We start from the raw sequence: 18867 nt of genomic DNA, 5'->3' as shown, positions 1-18867 counted from the left end.
GGTACGCATTTCAGCAGTGTACCGCCGCCGTCCTCAGGCTTAGGCCTCAGATTAAGGGCTCATGCACACACCTGTTGGATGTTTTACGGATCCGCAAAACACGGCCGTGTGCATTCTGCATTTTGCGAAACGGAACAGCTGGCCCCTAATAGAACAGTCCTAGCCTTGTCTGTAATGCGGACAATAATAGGACATGTTCCGTTTTTGTTTGGCCCCATTGAAGTGAATGGTTCCACATACAGACCGCAAAAAAAGAACGGAAATGGAAAAAAAATATGTTTGTGTGCATGAGCCTCAGGCCTGAGGAGGGCGGTGATACGCCGCTGGAGTGTGTAGCTATGTTATTTTAATGCTTTTTACCAATAAACACAATTTTACAGGACATCAGTGCAGTGCCCGGAGTTTCCCTATTTTTTTACACTTACCTCTTCTGATTCTGTTTTGGCCCCTGATGGATGGTTCCCACGGAAGGGAGAAGCGGCGTGGTCTCTTCCGTAAAGGAGCACTGCTGCCATTATCCGCTGCTGTGCTCGGGGGGCACAACTTACTCCGGTAAGGTTCATGTACTGGGAACCAATATTTTATAGTTGAAGGAGTTGCAGTAGGGGAACGCATCACTGGGGTCATACAGGTGAGTGGTGACATCACTGGGGTTATACAGGTGAGCGGTGACATCACTGGGGTCATACAGGTGAGTGGTGGCATCACTGTGGTCATCCGGATGATCGGTGCCATCACTGGGGCCATACAGGTGAGCGGTGCCATCACTGGGGCCATACAGGTGAGCGGTGCCATCACTGGGGCCATACAGGTGAGCGGTGCCATCACTGGGGCCATACAGGTGAGCAGTGACATCACTGGGGTCATACAGGTGAGCGGTGACGTGACTGGGGTCATACAGGTGAGCGGTGACATCACTGGGGTCATACAGGTGAGCAGTGCCATCACTGGGGCCATATAGGTGAGCAGTGACATCACTGGGGTCATACAGGTGAGCAGTGACATCACCGGGGTCATACAGGTGAGCGGTGACATCACCGGGGTTATACAGGTGAGCGGTGACATCACTGGGGTCATACAGGTGAGCGGTGACATCACTGGGGTCATACAGGTGAGCAGTGACATCACTGGGGTCATACAGATGAGCGGTGACGTGACTGGGGTCATACAGATGAGCGGTGACATCACTGGGGTTATACAGGTGAGCAGTGACATCACTGGGGTCATACAGATGAGCGGTGACATCACTGGGGTTATACAGGTGAGCAGTGACATCACTGGGGTCATACAGGTGAGCGGTGACATCACTGGGGTCATACAGGTGAGCAGTGACATCACTGGGGTTATACAGGTGAGCAGTGACATCACTGGGGTCATACAGGTGAGCGGTGACATCACTGGGCACTTGTCACATATGATCTGTTCACACAAATTCCATTTTATTACCATAGATCGCTGCTCAGTAATTTTTCCAGAGAGAAAAAATGGTCTGTCTGTCTGTCCAGGATAAGTGACTGCGGATGCCGTTCTCCTGGATGCTGCTCAAAAACAATGCAATATTAAGGAAGGGGAGCAGTGACCTGTTAAAACTTAACTTTTAATATGTATAAATTCTCCCTAGAGAGTAAAAAAAAACCTTACAAACAAGAAAGAAGACTTATGTGTAGGACCTGAATGGGTGTGGTACCACAGTATGGCAATACACCACCCTAGGCCCGAGGGCACAATCTGCCCAGGCCCAAGGAGAACCTTGATAAGGGATCAGTCAACCCAAAGTAAGGTGAAGTGAATATCATTCATCAATGGTCCAGATGGAGATAACATGTCTAGCTACTGAGGTGTCCCTCCCATGACGTATGTCTCCTATATGTTCGCTCTCCCTTTTGCGGGAATCCCCTTCGGACAATATATACGTCTGAGACGCAATTGCTCCGAACAGAGTGAATTCAAGCGTCAGGCGGATGTAATGGGAGCTCGGTTACCCCGATAGGATGACTGATCCCTTATCTTGGTGGGCATGTTTGGATCCCTGCCTTTAGTGTCCCCTTTGTCATATATTGGGGGGTTCTTTAATTAGATTTCCCCCATGAATCAAGGGGGGGTATGTAGTAGCCGTGGGTTTTTGCAATTTAATTTTTCCCTACAGCTCCACCCCCGCCTCTCCTATATTACCCACCACCTGGTAGCCTGGCGTTCTGTAGGCAGCCTCGGCGGCGCAGTTACGTCTGTGCGCCACTGAGGCTGCGCCTACCATGGGCAGCGCTCGGCCGTATGCGCCTACCCTATTGTAGTGTCATTTTGGATTCATATGTTAGATGAATTAACTTTTATAACTTATTTTTTATATTATCTCTTTTTTCACTAATAGTTCATCGGTGAAATATTAGGTTCTATTAAGAATCATATTAGAGTTCTATCTTATTACAGTTACTATATCAAGTTCTTCCCTTGACGACTATTTTGAACACCGGAGCCTTTATATTCAATATATTGTTATACATGTATAAGGAGGCCTCTGTGTGTATATACACTCACCTAAAGCATTATTAGTGCCCCCATACTAATACGGTGTTGGACCCCCTTTTGCCTTCAGAACTGCCTTAATTCTACGTGGCATTGATTCCACAAGGTGCTGATAGCATTCTTTAGAAATGTTGGCCCATATTGATAGGATAGCATCTTGCAGTTGATGGAGATTTGAGGGATGCACATCCAGGGCACGAAGCTCCCGTTCCACCACATCCCAAAGACGCTCTATTGGGTTGAGATCTGGTGACTGTGGGGCCATTTTAGTGCAGTGAACTCATTGTCATGTTCAAGAAACCAATGTGAAATGATTGGAGCTTTGTGACATGGTGCATTATCCTGCTGGAAGTAGCCATCAGAGGACGGATACATGTTCTCATTCTGTTTACCCCAAATTCGGACTCTACCATTTGAATGTCTCAACAGAAATCGAGACTCATCAGACCAGGCAACATTTTTCCAGTCTTCAACAGTCCAATTTTGGGGAGCTCGTGCAAATTGTAGCCTCTTTTTCCTATTTGTAGTGGAGATGAGTGGTACCCGGTGGGGTCTTCTGCTGTTGTAGCCCATCCGCCTCAAGGTTGTGCGTGTTGTGGCTTCACAAATGCTTTGCTGCAGACCTCGGTTGTAACGAGTGGTTATTTCAGCCAACGTTGCTCTTCTATCAGCTTGAATCAGTCGGCCCATTCTCCTCTGACCTCTACCATCCACAAGGCATGTTCGCCCACAGGACGGCCGCATACTGGATGTTTTTCCCTTTTCACACCATTCTTTGTAAACCCTAGAAATGGTTGTGCGTGAAAATCCCAGTAACTGAGCAGATTGTGAAATACTCAGACCGGCCCGTCTGCCACCAACAACCATGCCACGCTCAAAATGGCTTAAATCACCTTTCTTTCCCATTCTGACATTCAGTTTGGAGTTCAGGAGATTGTCTTGACCAGGACCACAACCCTACATGCATTGAAGCAACTGCCATGTGATTGGTTGACTGGATAATTGCATTAATGAGAAATAGAACAGGTGTTCCTAATAATTCTGTAGGTGAGTGTATATACATATCCCGTATGAGGTGGGCACAACCAACCTATATATTTTATATTTATCCCTTACTAGGGTAAGTTTCTTCCTCTTTAAGGTCCACGTACTACTGCGTCTGACCGAACTCTCGGATGCCTCCATTACTGACTGGACGTCCGGTGTGACCACCTCCTTCACCAACACTCCACACGTTGTGAACAAGTGAGGTCTCAACAAAACCAGTAAGACCATTCCGTGTTGTTTTAGTGTCCCTAGAGCTCCAGTACCCCTTCCTTGGGACTTAATGCCCAGGTCCTCCTTGTGCCTAGGGTGCTATGCGCCGAGCCTGGTGTATTGCCATACTGCGGTACCACACCAATTTAGGTCCTACATAAGTGTTCTTTCTTGTTTGTAAGGCCTCATGCACACGACCGTTATTGTGTTCCGTGTCTGTTGTTCCGTTTTTCGTTATTTTCTGCGGACCCATTGACTTTCAAGGGGTCCGTTTAAAACTCGTCTTCCACTGACAAGAATAGGACTGGTTATAATTTTTTGACGGACTGGAATCACGGACGCGGAGAAAAAACGGAGGACTATCAGTTTTTTTTCACAGCTCCATAGAAATGAATGGGACCTCCGCTAAACTGTGAAAAAATGACGGAACGGACGCGGATGCACACAACGTTCGTGTGCATGAGGCCTAAAAGTAACATGTCACTGCTCCCCCCCTTCCTTAGTATATCAGTAATTTTGCAGCATTCGGCAGGGTGTGAATGAGCCCGTATGTATTGTTCAGCCCCGCTCCTCGCGCTGACCCCCGGCCTCGCGGTGCCACGTGTCTGGGAAAGATGAGATGTTTCTTCCTTCACAATCACCCAACTTTTTCAGACCTTTGAATTGCAGATGCTGTGATGAAGGAGGAGCAGGGTCCTGAGGGGTGAACATTAGTCCTTAAAGTGGTCCTCCAGCCAAAGACATCAGCCCTGTGTTGTCCTCGGACGTCAGCCAGTTCAGCTCCTGCTTCATGTCGATGGGTCCAGCCATCATAGCCTTGCTGGAGCGCCCAGCCCCCGCTCAACCCTCTGATCCAGGCTCAGTGTTTTACCGCGAGATCGGGGGCACATTGTGCACATGGAGACCCCCTCTAGGTCAGCCGACCCATTAGTACCAGGCACCTCAATACGTGGTGTGTTTCAGCCATTCCCCACCAGGTGGCGCTGTGTTACAGGTGACCCGGAGATAGCTGATGACTATAGGTGTAGACCTGAGATCCAGGCGGCATCTCTTCTCCTGGCAAGACCCCCAGCACAATGACTCCGCAGTTGGCACTTCTGCCTTTTAATGCTGGATTTGACCCCCAGTGCAGTATCTCTACACAAGTCACCTCCCATCAGCCAGCATGAGCCCACATTGGTCCCAGGACCCCCTAAGAAGATCAGACATACACCGTGGGTGGTTCATCTACCTGCTTTATTGAGGTTTCACTAGGAGTGACATAAATTAGACGTGACTCAGAGCCGAGCAGAGAGACATCAGCACACGCACTCTAAAGCCATCGCACTCACCATTCATACCTACTGCACTTCCACACAACAGCCAGCAGAGCGGCGACACTCCGCCGGGCACTCTCTTTCTCCAGCATAGGGAAGGTTAACTGTGTAACACTCTGCAGGTGGGAATAGCAGTTATTGGCTTCATGCCCTGCAGAGCTGGGGGGGGGGGCTCACACTACACTATACAGAAGCAGCCGCCAGTGACACAACGAACGAGGGATGCGACGTTTAATAGGCGTGGTTGGACACGAACAGAGACTCTCCCGCTGCGGCTCCCGCTTGTCCGGAGGGCACGTACTTGCCTTGGGAAGCCAGGCTGTTAGCCTAAGGGGAGAAGAAGAAAAAAAAAAAAGTGTTAGTTTCCTGTTTTTTTTTTAAAGAAGAAAAAAACTACAACTCCCACAATGCACCGGAGGATGTCAGCTAATCAGACTGGAATCCAAGAAAAATAGGCAGAATTGTGATTGCAGCTCTGGATGCGATTGCAGTAGAAGGTATGATGTAACTGACATGTGCCATCTAGTGGTCATGTGGAGTATTACGGCGGTGGACACTAGGGATACTCACCAGTGCGCGCTTGGTGTACTCCTCTTGAGCGCTCTTGATGTTCTCCTTCTTGCCCCCCCAGGCTTTGAGGGCAGAGGCCTGCAGGGCGCGGCCGTAGGAGAAGGTCAGGGGCCAGGGCTTGTGCAGGGGGCACTTGTTGATGGCGTTCAGGTGAACTGTGGATTCCTCCTCACTCTGACCTCCAGACAGGAAAGTGATGCCTACACAAAGGAGACATTATAGATGACGGCCAGGACCTTCTTGAGGAATCTCATCGCTTTACTTAAATTCCCCCTCTTACCGGAGACTGCGGGAGGCACGGTGCGCCTCAGGGCGGTAACCGTTGCCATGGCGACCTCCTCGGGGCTGTACTTTTTGGTGCAGGCTTGGCCAGGTGTCACCATGTTGGGTTTGAGCAGGGTTCCCTCCAGGTAGACGTGGTGGTCACTGAGGGCTTTGTACACAGCAGCCAGGACCTAAAACAATACCAGCCCCCGTCAGAATAGCGCTAGAGTCGCTCGCGGTCCTAGCGCTCGCACTGACCACAGCCACTTACCTTCTCAGTCACGTACTGGCACCTCTTCAGATCGTGGTCACCGTCGGGGAGGACCTCGGGCTCCACAATGGGGACGATGCCGTTCTATAGGAACAGGAAGAACAGGACATAAGCCGTCTAGTAAAAGGGGCGGGGCTGCGACAACTTCATAGGGAATCAGTCACCTGTTGGCAAATGCTGGCGTAGCGGGCCAGTACGTTGGCATTCTCAAGGATGGCGAGGGCAGAGGGTGTGTGCTCGGAGATCTTCAACACAGAGCGCCACTTGGCGAAGTCGGCTCCGTCCTTCTTGTACTGAGCGCAGCGCTCGGAGAGGCCGTCGAGACCTGTAGAAGGGGCACATCAGATCACACACTGCGCACCGCGGGACATGCCGCAACCTCCACAGCCGTCAGATCACACACTGCGCGACACACCGCAACGTCACAGCCATCAGATCACACACTGCGCACCGCGGGACATGCCGCAACCTCCACAGCGGTCAGATCACACACTGCGCACCGCGGGACATGCCGCAACCTCCACAGCCATCAGATCACACACTGCGCACCGCGGGACATGCCGCAACCTCCACAGCGGTCAGATCACACACTGCGCACCGCGGGACATGCCGCAACCTCCACAGCGGTCAGATCACACACTGCGCACCGCGGGACATGCCGCAACCTCCACAGCAGTCAGATCACACACTGCGCACCGCGGGACATGCCGCAACCTCCACAGCGGTCAGATCACACACTGCGCACCGCGGGACATGCCGCAACCTCCACAGCCGTCAGATCACACACTGCGCACCGCGGGACATGCCGCAACCTCCACAGCCGTCAGATCACACACTGCGCACCGCGGGACATGCCGCAACCATCACAGCCATCAGATCACACACTGCGCACCGCGGGACATGCCGCAACCTCCACAGCGGTCAGATCACACACTGCGCACCGCGGGACATACCGCAACCTCCACAGCCGTCAGATCACACACTGCGCACCGCGGGACATACCGCAACCTCCACAGCCATCAGATCACACACTGCGCACCGCGGGACATACCGCAACCTCCACAGCCGTCAGATCACACACTGCGCACCGCGGGACATACCGCAACCTCCACAGCCATCAGATCACACACTGCGCACCGCGGGACATGCCGCAACCTCCACAGCCGTCAGATCACACACTGCGCACCGCGGGACATGCCGCAACCATCACAGCCATCAGATCACACACTGCGCACCGCGGGACATGCCGCAACCTCCACAGCGGTCAGATCACACACTGCGCACCGCGGGACATACCGCAACCTCCACAGCCGTCAGATCACACACTGCGCACCGCGGGACATGCCGCAACCTCCACAGCCATCAGATCACACACTGCGCACCGCGGGACATACCGCAACCTCCACAGCCGTCAGATCAAACACTGCGCACCGCGGGACATACCGCAACCTCCACAGCCGTCAGATCACACACTGCGCACCGCGGGACATGCCGCAACCTCCACAGCCGTCAGATCACACACTGCGCACCGCGGGACATACCGCAACCGTCACAGCCATCAGATCACACACTGCGCACCGCGGGACATGCCGCAACCTCCACAGCCGTCAGATCACACACTGCGCACCGCGGGACATGCCGCAACCTCCACAGCGGTCAGATCACACACTGCGCACCGCGGGACATGCCGCAACCTCCACAGCGGTCAGATCACACACTGCGCACCGCGGGACATACCGCAACCTCCACAGCGGTCAGATCACACACTGCGCACCGTGCAACACAGCGATCGGCCCAGGACAGGGTCTCATGTAAACCTACACAGTGGTGTAAATGTCTGCAACTTTCTAATAGGCTTCAGCTTGTCGCCATTTTCATAGAGGCTGAAGTGCTGCTTACACAGCTACACAGAGATGCTGTAATGAACTGGTAGATTTCCCATTCATTGTCAACAAGCAGAGATCTTAATCAGAAAAAAGGGCCTCTCTTATGCAGTTTTGTCACCGTGGTAAAGGTGTGAACCTAACACACTGCTATAGATTACCTGAACATGCCCTTATTGCAGTGGTCTCCAATCTGCGACTCTCCAGCTGTTGCAAAACTACAACTCCCAGCATGCCCTGACAGCTGCAAACTGCTTTAAGTCCAGCAGGTCAAGTGATAACTGCACTGACTATAGGGATCAATCCCTGCGCCGCGCCATGCATGTACTTACCCTGTGTTGTGGTCTCTCCGTTGGTTCCGGCAAGGGGAACGACACCTTTGTCCACCTGAAGGCAGAGAATAGACCCATGGGTGATCCAGACGAGGATGGACTAACAGCTAGGTGACGGTATGACAACGACGCGGTCACCACTTACCTTAATGCCAACCACGGCACCCTTGTCCTTGATGACCTTGGTGAAGGGAGTGCCATTATCAGTCTTGTGGTACAGGGTCTCGTGGAACGTGATGACACCACCGATGCAGGGGTTGACCCTATCGTCAGCGGTGAAGAGCAGCTGGCGGTAGCCGCGGCGGTTTTCCTCTGTGTTCTCCGCTCCGATGGAGCTCAGGCGCTTGGCAATGCTGCCTACAAGGAGCAGAGAGAGGGCGGGATCAGACTGAGCGGTTATACAGCGGGAGCCCGACCAATCAGAGGAGGAGAGGGGGTGTGATAGAGCAGGAGCCCCGACCAATCAAAGGGGGGGATCAGACTGATAGAGCAGGAGCCCCGACCAATCAGGGGAGGGGGGGGTGGAAATCAGACTGATTGGTCGGGGCTCCTGCTCTATCAGAGGCGCGGTGGTATCGGCCCGGACCCCTGAGTATTGCTGAAAGGGTTTCTGTTTTTGGACCCCCCGTTTTATCTTCAGACCCCTCCGGCTCGCACTCATTCCCCCAATATGGTGCACTTCATTCAGACTATTACATAAGGATGCAGGAAGGCGACACCCGATCCACGAGCGGGACTAACGCCAGCAGCTAAAGTAATGAAGCGCCCTAGGAAACACCCAAATTCCAATATGGCTGACTTTTGTTGGCAGTCACTATGGTGATGGAGAGAGTTATTTATTTATTTTTTTTAAGTAGGCAGCAATGTTATTCCAATCTCATAACCCCCTTTAAGAACACGTATGTGGAGCGACGTCCATGACACACGCTTACCTGTGGACTCATCAGCGGCCAGGATACCCTTCCCGGGGGCCACGATGCGCTGAGCGATGTCATGGAGCTCCTTCTTCTGCTCAGCAGTTAGTGCGGGGAATTCGGTAGGCATGGTGCTGCGTTCTGCAGAGACATGGGGGAGGGGGGGATAATCTTAAAGGGACAGCAATCCAAATTCCTAGCCCTATAAAGTACACACAGGGGCGCTGACGCGTTTCAGACTGTACTGGTCCTTTACAAAGTAAGGGCAGGGCCGGCGCACCTACCCAGCTCAGACAGCGTTAACCCTAGCAGTACGAGAACCCTGCACTGTGACCTCTGCGGGCACCCAGATCACTACTGTGAGCTAATTCCGGGCTCCCTTATCTGCAGTACCCCCCCCCCCCCCCCCCCAGGGCCCGGCCCACAAATATGGATGTCTAAAAATAAACCGTAAAACGTGAGCAGTAGGAGACGCCCGACAGTGAAGGAGACTCGGAGGGCAGGCAGCGCTGGATTGGCAGCCCACGAGGGGTTAAGGATGCCGGTTGCGCAGCGATGTGTCACTCACTTCCTTCTAGATTTCACGGAAATGATGAGGCAGAAAAACGCTGCAGAATCCTTGAGGCCTGTGCAGGAAACTGAGCCAGAGCAGAGCGCCCTCCGCAGGGTGAGGTGAGCCTGGCACACTGCTCCAGCCCTGCAGGACTGTGCCCCTCACTGCTCCAGCCCTGCAGGACTGTGCCCCTCACTGCTCCAGCCCTGCAGTCACACACAACAGTAGCACAGGCACCACGTGCACCCTGTGGTCGTGGCATCTGTGCAAAAGACGATTTCATCAGTCTCCACGATGTAATGACCCCCGTCAGGACTGTCACCGCTGCCAACCCACAACCCCAGGACTGTCCTGCTCACCTCCATCTTACCTTCCCTTTATCCCTCCTGCAGGTTTCCTCCATCAGCATCCAAAACTGTGATGTCATTATATACCCCTCTGCCCTACCTCACCAGCCACCTCCTTGTCTCACCTTCTGATCAAGCGCATCCCCTGTCCTGCCCGTTTATCGGCCCCCCATCCGTCTGCCCCCCCGATCCCCTGTCCTCCCCATCTGTCTGCCCCCCCTCATCTGTCAGCCCCCCATCCCCTGTGCTCCCCATCTATCAGCCCCCCATCCCCTGTGCTCCCCATCTGTCAGCCCCCTATCCCCTGTGCTCCCCATCTATCGGCCCCCCATCCCCTGTGCTCCCCATCTATCGGCCCCCCATCCCCTGTGCTCCCCATCTATCGGCCCCCCATCCCCTGTGCTCCCCATCTATCGGCCCCCCACCCCCTGTGCTCCCCATCTATCGGCCCCCACCCCCTGTCCTCATCTATCGGCCCCCCATTCCCTGTCCTCCCCATCTATAGGCCCCCCCCATCCCCTGTCCTCCTCATCTCCTGTCCTCCTCATCTATCGGCCCCCCATCCCCTGTGCTCCCCATCTGTCGGCCCCCCCATCCCCTGTCCTCCTCATCTCTCAGCCCCCATCCCCTGTGCTCCCCATCTGTCAGCCCCCCATCCCCTGTCCTCCTCATCTATCGGCCCCCCATCCCCTGTCCGCCTCATCTATCGGCCCCCCATCCCCTGTCCGCCTCATCTATCGGCCCCCCATCCCCTGTCCTCCCCGTCTATCGGCCCCATCTCCTGTCCTCCCCATCTATCAGCCCCCCATTCCCATCTATCGGCCCCCCATCCCCTGTCCTCCTCATCTGTCAGCCCCCCATCCCCTGTCCTCCTCATCTATCGGCCCCCCATCCCCTGTCCTCCCTATCTATCAGCCCCCCATTCCCATCTATCGGCCCCCCATCCCCTGTCCCCCTCATCTGTCAGCCCCCCATCCCCTGTCCTCCTCATCTGTCAGCCCCCCATCCCCTGTCCTCCTCATCCGTCAGCCCCCCATCCCCTGTCCTCCTCATCCGTCAGCCCCCCATCCCCTGTCCTCCTCATCCGTCAGCCCCCCATCCCCTGTCCTCCTCATCTGTCAGCCCCCCATCCCCTGTCCTCCTCATCTATCGGCCCCCATCCCCTGTCCCCCTCATCTATCAGCCCCCCATTCCCATCTATCGGCCCCCCATCCCCTGTCCTCCCCATCTATTGGCCCCCATCCCCTGTCCTCCCCATCTATCGGCCCCCTGTCCCCCTCATCTATCAGCCCCCCATTCCCATCTATCGGCCCCCCATCCCCTGTCCCCCTCATCTGTCAGCCCCCCATCCCCTGTCCTCCTCATCTGTCAGCCCCCCATCCCCTGTCCTCCTCATCTATCGGCCCCCCATCCCCTGTCCTCCCCATCTATCGGCCCCCCATCCCCTGTCCCCCTCATCTATCAGCCCCCCATTCCCATCTATCGGCCCCCCATCCCCTGTCCTCCTCATCTGTCAGCCCCCCATCCCCTGTCCTCCTCATCTATTGGCCCCCCATCCCCTGTCCCCCTCATCTATTGGCCCCCCATCCCCTGTCCTCCTCATCTGTCAGCCCCCCATCCCCTGTCCTCCCCATCTATCGGCCCCCTGTCCCCCTCATCTATCAGCCCCCCATTCCCATCTATCGGCCCCCATCCCCTGTCCTCCTCATCTGTCAGCCCCCCATCCCCTGTCCCCCTCATCTATTGGCCCCCCATCCCCTGTCCCCCTCATCTATCGGCCCCCCATCCCCTGTCCCCCTCATCTATAAGCCCCCCATTCCCATCTATCGGCCCCCCATCCCCTGTCCTCCTCATCTGTCAGCCCCCCATCCCCTGTCCCCCTCATCTATTGGCCCCCCATCCCCTGTCCCCCTCATCTATCGGCCCCCCATCCCCTGTCCCCCTCATCTATAAGCCCCCCATTCCCATCTATCGGCCCCCCATCACCTCCCCCGCCCTTCATGCTGCACCGCGCCGGTACCGCAGCTCTCACCTCCTGCTTGGTCTCCAGCCGACTGACTGATACTCAGTGTTCTACCTCAGAACGTCATGTAGCGAGTTGATGGGCGGGGCTATGTCTTAAAGGGACACACACACCACACAGAGCCCCATTATACTCAGAGCCTGAAGGTCAGCCAAGGTGTGGGTGAGGGGCTGCATCCTACACAGGGGGGCTCAATTAGCAGGGCTGGCTTAGACTTGTAGTGCCACATGTAGCACAATGCAGTAGGTCACCAGCATCTATACACATGTACTTCACTTCCAGAGGTGACATGTGGGGGAGACATGACATATACGTGACACCAGTCACAGCCCCAGCAATGATGCAACCGGCAGTCATCCCGGCCCATCCCCCATCCTTCCGGTACCCAGTCCAGGCTGCAGAGCATCTCATAGAGACTGTGCTACTGCAGAGCATCTCATAGAGACAGTGTTACTGCAGAGCATCTCGTAGAGACTTTGCTACTGCAGAGCATCTCATAGGAACAGTGTTACTGCAGAGCATCTTATGGAGACTGTGCTACTGCAGAGCATCTCATGGAGACAGTGTTACTGCAGAGCATCTCATAGAGACTGTTACTGCAGAGCATCTCATAGTCTGTGCTACTGCAGAGCATCTCATAGAGACTGTGCTACTGCAGAGCATCTCATAGAGACTGTTACTGAAGAGCATCCCATAGAGACAGTGTTACTGCAGAGCATCTCATAGTCTGTGCTACTGCAGAGCATCTCAAGTTTTAACTTTTGCAGATCATCTTTTACCATACGTAATGCCTCCTTTCGGGATATTATCTACATTATCTATATTTATCTATTCAGAGCAAAAATATGAAATAAAAAAAATAATAAAAATCTTTCTGCGTTGGCGGCTGCCATTCTATACGGCAGCTACCCGAGACGCTGCTCCGCGATGAGCCGGCGGACGCAGCGAAACGCGTTGGGGCTATGAGGGTCTAGTAAGCAACAGGTCCAAGGTTCCAGCAGACTGGGGGTCGCTGTTTCCAGGACTCTTTTTATATAGGGTCTTATTACCAGTGGACTGCCGTGCATATTTTATATTTTTCGGTTTTTTAAGTGATTGATAATTCCGGATATTGTATTTTACTAGATCGTTTTATTATATGTTGTATTTTTGCCGCTTGTACTCCATTGTTGAGCTAGTGGCTATTAAATGCTGTTGATGTGACCCACATAGTGAGTGCCAGTTGTCTCTCTATTTGTTTTCTATTCACTTTTACTGATTGGGCGATCAGTTTTCACCTTTGCCATACTGTATTGTATAATAATGAATGAAAGAAAAAAAAAAAATCTTACTGCGTTGGCCGGGAATCGAACCCGGGTCAACTGCTTGGAAGGCAGCTATGCTCACCACTATACCACCAACGCCTGTGTGGAGGCCTGCAAGTCTCTGTGCAAAGAACACATGGCAGTAATGTCTGTCAACCCCACTGACCATCTGATCAGCGATGATGTCAGCAGGAACGGCCGACCCTCTGATCAGCGATGTCAGCTGGACCGGCCGACCCTCTGATCAGCGATGATGTCAGCAGGACCGGCCGACCCTCTGATCAGCGATGATGTCAGCAGGACTGGCCGACCCTCTGATCAGCGATGATGTCAGCAGGACCGGCCGACCCTCTGATCAGCGATGATGTCAGCAGGACCGGCCGACCCTCTGATCAGCGATGTCAGCAGGACCGGCCGACCCTCTGATCAGTGATGATGTCAGCAGGACCGGCCGACCCTCTGATCAGCGATGATGTCAGCAGGACCGGCCGACCCTCTGATCATGATGATGTCAGCAGGACCGGCCGACCCTCTGATCAGCGATGATGTCAGCAGGACCGGCCGACCCTCTGATCAGCGATGATGTCAGCAGGACCGGCCGACCCTCTGATCAGTGATGATGTCAGCAGGACCGGCCTACCCTATGATCAGCGATGATGTCAGCAGGACCGGCCGACCCTCTGATCAGCGATGATGTCAGCAGGACCGGCCGACCCTCTGATGAGGTCAGGGGACAGGAGGACCGGCCATGTTGAGTTTCACAGACCATGGCTGAGGTCGGATCCTGTCATTGCGTAGACTGGAAACACGACAACCACAGCTCTGAGCACAAAACCCGTTATCCACAGGGTGGTTGTCGCTTCCCTCACACAACGGTTGTGTGAATGATTACAAAGAGAAGTTCAATTCTTTGACTAGAGTTCCCCTTTAATCCTTGACCTGGAGGCGTCATGTCTGAGCATTTACAGTCAGGGCATGTAGGGAGGGGGTGACACAACGTCTCGCAGGTCACCGGGACACCATGACACCTGGGGGGTCGGTGTGTCAGCAGCTGTTGGGTGTCAGAAACTGAGCTTCTCTCCGCGCGGCCCAGAAATAGCCGTGACCTTTAGAGAGCGCGGCAGCTGACAACCGGGGTCAACCGGTGTGACAACCCCCTGGCAGCCTCCATGGTGTCAGTAAATACACTGATACCTTCTATCTGCGCCTCCCTAAAGGGGCGCTACATCATGGGGGTCTCAGAGAGGTTGCATCCATTATGGTTCTTCCAAGACCCCGATTTAAATGCGGGTGCCATGTAATATAAGGGCTGTCATTACAGCTTATGGGGGGCTCCCTCCAAGTCACCGGCTGTCTCCCTTCTGATGTCATCCTCTGATCTGCAATAGATAGAGACCTTTAGGTGGAGTCCCCCTTTAATTCCCCCCCCCCCCCCAATGAGGCGCGGAGGGCGTAGACCAGCACAGCGCCCCCGGGGGATTTGGAAGAAGACAATGAGAGGTCTGGACACGTCCCTGCAGTTTTGTGCTGCGGGATTAAAGGCAGACTCAGGAATTTGCCAGTCAGCGAAATGGGATGGGGGGGGGGGGGGGGGGGGGGGGGTAGACACACAGAAGAGGGGGTCTTACAAGGCCCCCCAATGTCCAGGACATTGTAAGACGCACAGTGGGTCGTTTCCTCAGTCGGGGAATTACGGTAGAGCTGAGTAATTACGGTAACCAGACGCTCTGGTCGATGTGACAGCTCTCACGTACTCGCGGGGAGAGGAGGGGCAGATGGGGGGCACATTCACGAGCCCTTGTAAGTAAACTAGGGTGCAGCCACCCTAACCTGGACCCGGGCCTACTTATCTAAAGCGGGCACTCGCCCAACCAGATAGAACTGGGCAGAGTAAACACGTGGCATAGAAATGGGCAAGTCTGCCTACATACGCCTGACGCAGCACTTTCTACGGCATTATTAACCCTTTAAGACAGTACGAGGGCGGGGTGATCGCAGTCGCCATCTGAACCCGCCAGCTAACCGCCATACCTCCGAAATGATGAGTGTATGATGTTCTGGGATATTAGTATTCTGATGACCTGTAAGGAGTCCGGAGGGCGGAGTCATGTAGGCCCCTCCCCTCCAATGGTGTCCGGTAAAGTGCAGAGCAGTGTGCTGGCCTCAGCATCATCTATGCACCGGCGTACCCCCGCTGTGGGGCGTCAATCACATCAAGAAGGGGTGTGGCCAGCCGGACTCTTCTCCACCCCCCGGACTCCTTACAGGTCATCAGAATACAGAGGTGAAAGACCTTCTCTGCTTTATGTAGAATTACCCAGAACATCATAGCGACCCTGTCCCCGGCCGGGAGAAGAGGAAGGAGGAGGTCGGGGGCCCAAACCCTCTGCACGGCCCCCACCCACCGATAATCACCGGAGAGTATTTTAAAGGAAATTACAGTGAAAATGAAGAAACAGAACATTGATGTAATGAGGAAGGAGAAAGAGGAAGACATGTCAGCGGCGGGGATAGATGGAAGGTTGGATGGATAGATAGAGGCTTGGGATTCAACCAGGTCCCTCCAGTTCTCCAGATCCAGTTGTTAAAATTAGAACTGGATCGGGGAACCGTGTTACCGGCTGAACCCCGATCCGGAGCTCTGGCGGTGGCGGCGGGGCAGCAGGGTGGTATGTGTGTGTATATGGTGTATGTAAACGTGTGTCGTGACGCCCCATGTCCGCCGTTGAGTAGGGAACCTGTTGTTAAAAATTTGAATCCCACCCCTGGATAGATAGATATGAGATAGATAGATAGATAGATAGATAATAGATAGATAGATAATAGATAGATAGATATGAGAGATAGAAAGATAGATAGATGATAGATAGATATGAGATAGATAGATATGAGAGATAGATATGAGATAGATAGATAGATGATAGATAGATAGATAGATATGAGATAGATAGATAGATGATAGATAGATAGATAGATATGAGATAGATAGATAGATAGATAGATAGATAGATAGATGATAGATAGATAGATAATAGATAGATGATAGATAGATAGATAGATAGATAGATAGATAGATAGATAGATAGATAGAAAGATAGAAAGATAGAAAGATAGATAGATAATAGATAGATAGATAGATAATAGATAGATAGATAGATAGATAGATAGATATGAGAGATAGAAAGATAGATAGATGATAGATAGATAGATAGATAGATAGATAGATAGATAGAAAGATAGATAGATAGATAGATAGATATAGATAGATAGATAGATAGATAATAGATAGATAATAGATAGATAGATAGATAGATAGATAGATAGATAATAGATAGATAGATAATAGATAGATAGATAGATAGATAATAGATAGATAATAGATAGATAGATAGATAGATAGATAGATAGATAGATAGGAGATAGATAATGGATAGATAATAGATAGATAATAGATAGATAATAGATAATAGATAGATAATAGATAGAAGTAGAAATAGCCAGCAGCACTCCGAGATATTAAAGGCAAACGGTGGTTTATTAGACCCAAAGTCAAGCTTGACAAACACAGCAACAAGCTGTCGAAACGTCGCTTGACTTTGGGTCTAATAAACCACCGTTTGCCTTTAATATCTCGGAGTGCTGCTGGCTATTTCTACTTCTAGCTTATTGGACCTAGGTGCTGGTCCACATTTGCTGGACGTGCACCCCTCGTTCACACAGTGTGCTGCCTCCTCACTTTTTCAATTAGATAGATAGATAGATAGATAGATAGATAGATAGATAGATAGATAGATAGATAGATAGATAGATAATAGATAGATAGATAGATAGATAGATAGATAATAGATAGATAGATATGAGATAGATAGATATGAGATAGACTGATAGATACATTGCTTGCACCCTCAGTCACTGATGCCGGGCCCCCGGGGGCCCCTCATGTCTTACCTGCTGCTCTGGAGAGGCGTGAGGTCGGTCGGTGACTCGGCTCTGAGTGTCGGCCTCTGTGCTGCGGCTGCTTTATAAAGGCGGCTGCTGTGATATGAGGAGGTCGTCTCTGACCTTCAGGGAGAACCCCTGACCTTTTCCCACCCGTGTAAATATAGCCTGCGTGTCCTCAGCATGTGTAACCGGAGAGACGGCGACATTCACAGGACACGGTTGGTGGCATGCTCTGCAAGGTGACCATCCCCTGCAGACATCTGCACCTCACAGATTTGAAAAATTGCTCTCAAGGAGATCTGCAGAACATTGCACCTCAGAATGGCTGGGCCCCTGGGTTACAAAGCTAGTGGGCCCCTTATTGTCCATTATACGTAAAGCCTTGTGCACACTGTGTTTTTGGTCTGTGTCCAATCAGCATGTTTTGTGGATCGCACACGGACCCATTCACTTCTAGGGGTCTGCAGAAAACCAGACAGCACACGTATGTCATGGGTGTGCGGTCCGCATCCGTGCGGCTGGGCCACAAATGACACATCCTGCCCTGTTCTTCTTCGTTTTGTGGACAAGAATCAGCTTTTTTCTTTATAGTAGGACCTGCAAAAATTGTGGGATGCACGCGGACCGCAAAACGGATACAGCCTAAGGTCCTAGTAGGTTGTCTCAGGTATCAGGAGCCGTGCTGACTGCACCCCACAGGGGCGTGGGGGGATCCATAGAGAGAACACCACCATCGAGGTGGTCCCACAGGTACTCAATCGGGTTCAAGTCTAGTACTAGTCCTGGTCATGCTCCTCCAGCCAATGTCAGACATTTCTAGCCGTGTGACATGTCGCCTTGTGTTGCTGGAAGATCCCATCCGCTCCAGGGGAGACAATCAGCATGTAGGGGTGTACGTGATCTGCAAGGATGGATTTATACCCAAATCAGCTGAGAGTGTCTTCTACATGGATGACCCATGGATGACCCAGAGATGGCCAGGAAAACCTTCCCCCGACCATAATGCTGCCCCCACCAGCTCGTGTACTTCCAGCAATGGTTGCAGGGCGTTCCCTCTCTGATGTTTCTCGCCAACGTCTATCCGTTCCATGAAGCAGAAAACGGGACTCATCGGAGAAGACAACCCCTTACCAATCAGCGGAGGTCCGATCCTCAGAGGTGCAGTGACCGTCCGTCTGCTCCGGAGCCCCATACACAGTGGGTTCACTGAACTGTAGTGTTAGACACACGTCTGGGGCCCCCGGGTTCACTCTGGAGGTGAGCTGCTCCCCCGTAGGGTGTCCTCCTCCCTCATTCACAGGCAACGTTCACCTCTCACATCAATGGCTCGTGGTGCTCCACAGTCTACACTGCGCAGTGTCAGAAATA

The 18867-nt window shown here is 52.8% G+C and overlaps 1 protein-coding gene and 1 non-coding gene across 3 annotated transcripts; both read right to left on the bottom strand.

The window, feature by feature from the left end:
* Positions 1 to 4997: 4997 nt before the first annotated feature.
* ALDOA (aldolase, fructose-bisphosphate A) lies at positions 4998 to 17662 on the bottom strand. 2 transcript variants are annotated; one of them, XM_040439362.1, is made up of 9 exons: positions 17506 to 17662; positions 9349 to 9471; positions 8562 to 8773; positions 8417 to 8471; positions 6366 to 6526; positions 6202 to 6285; positions 5947 to 6121; positions 5667 to 5866; positions 4998 to 5423 (listed from the first exon to the last, which is right to left on the bottom strand). In XM_040439362.1, exons 2-9 carry the CDS (start codon positions 9458 to 9460, stop codon positions 5328 to 5330), a joined length of 1095 nt encoding a protein of 364 aa, XP_040295296.1. In that variant the 5' UTR covers positions 9461 to 9471; positions 17506 to 17662; the 3' UTR covers positions 4998 to 5327. The 2 variants fall into 2 exon arrangements, with proteins under 2 accessions (XP_040295296.1, XP_040295297.1); XM_040439363.1 differs by lacking the exon at positions 17506 to 17662 and adding an exon at positions 12263 to 12287.
* Positions 13585 to 13656, bottom strand: TRNAG-UCC. The gene has a single exon. It is a non-coding gene; the product is annotated as a tRNA-Gly (tRNA).
* Positions 17663 to 18867: the final 1205 nt, after the last annotated feature.

The sequence above is a fragment of the Bufo bufo genome, chromosome 7 (assembly GCF_905171765.1).
Source record: "Bufo bufo chromosome 7, aBufBuf1.1, whole genome shotgun sequence".
NCBI lineage: Eukaryota > Metazoa > Chordata > Amphibia > Anura > Bufonidae > Bufo > Bufo bufo.
This window is presented reverse-complemented; position numbering and strand designations above follow the sequence as displayed.

Coding starts and splice junctions, on each gene's coding strand:
- ALDOA (XM_040439362.1), bottom strand. CDS start 9,460: ATGCCTACCGAATTCCCCGCACTAACTGCTGAGCAGAAGAAGGAGCTC. Junction 5,867..5,946: donor CGTGCCTCCCGCAGTCTCCG/GTAAGAGGGGGA, acceptor TCCTTTGTGTAG/GCATCACTTTCCTGTCTGGA. Junction 5,424..5,666: donor AGTACACCAAGCGCGCACTG/GTGAGTATCCCT, acceptor TTCTCCCCTTAG/GCTAACAGCCTGGCTTCCCA.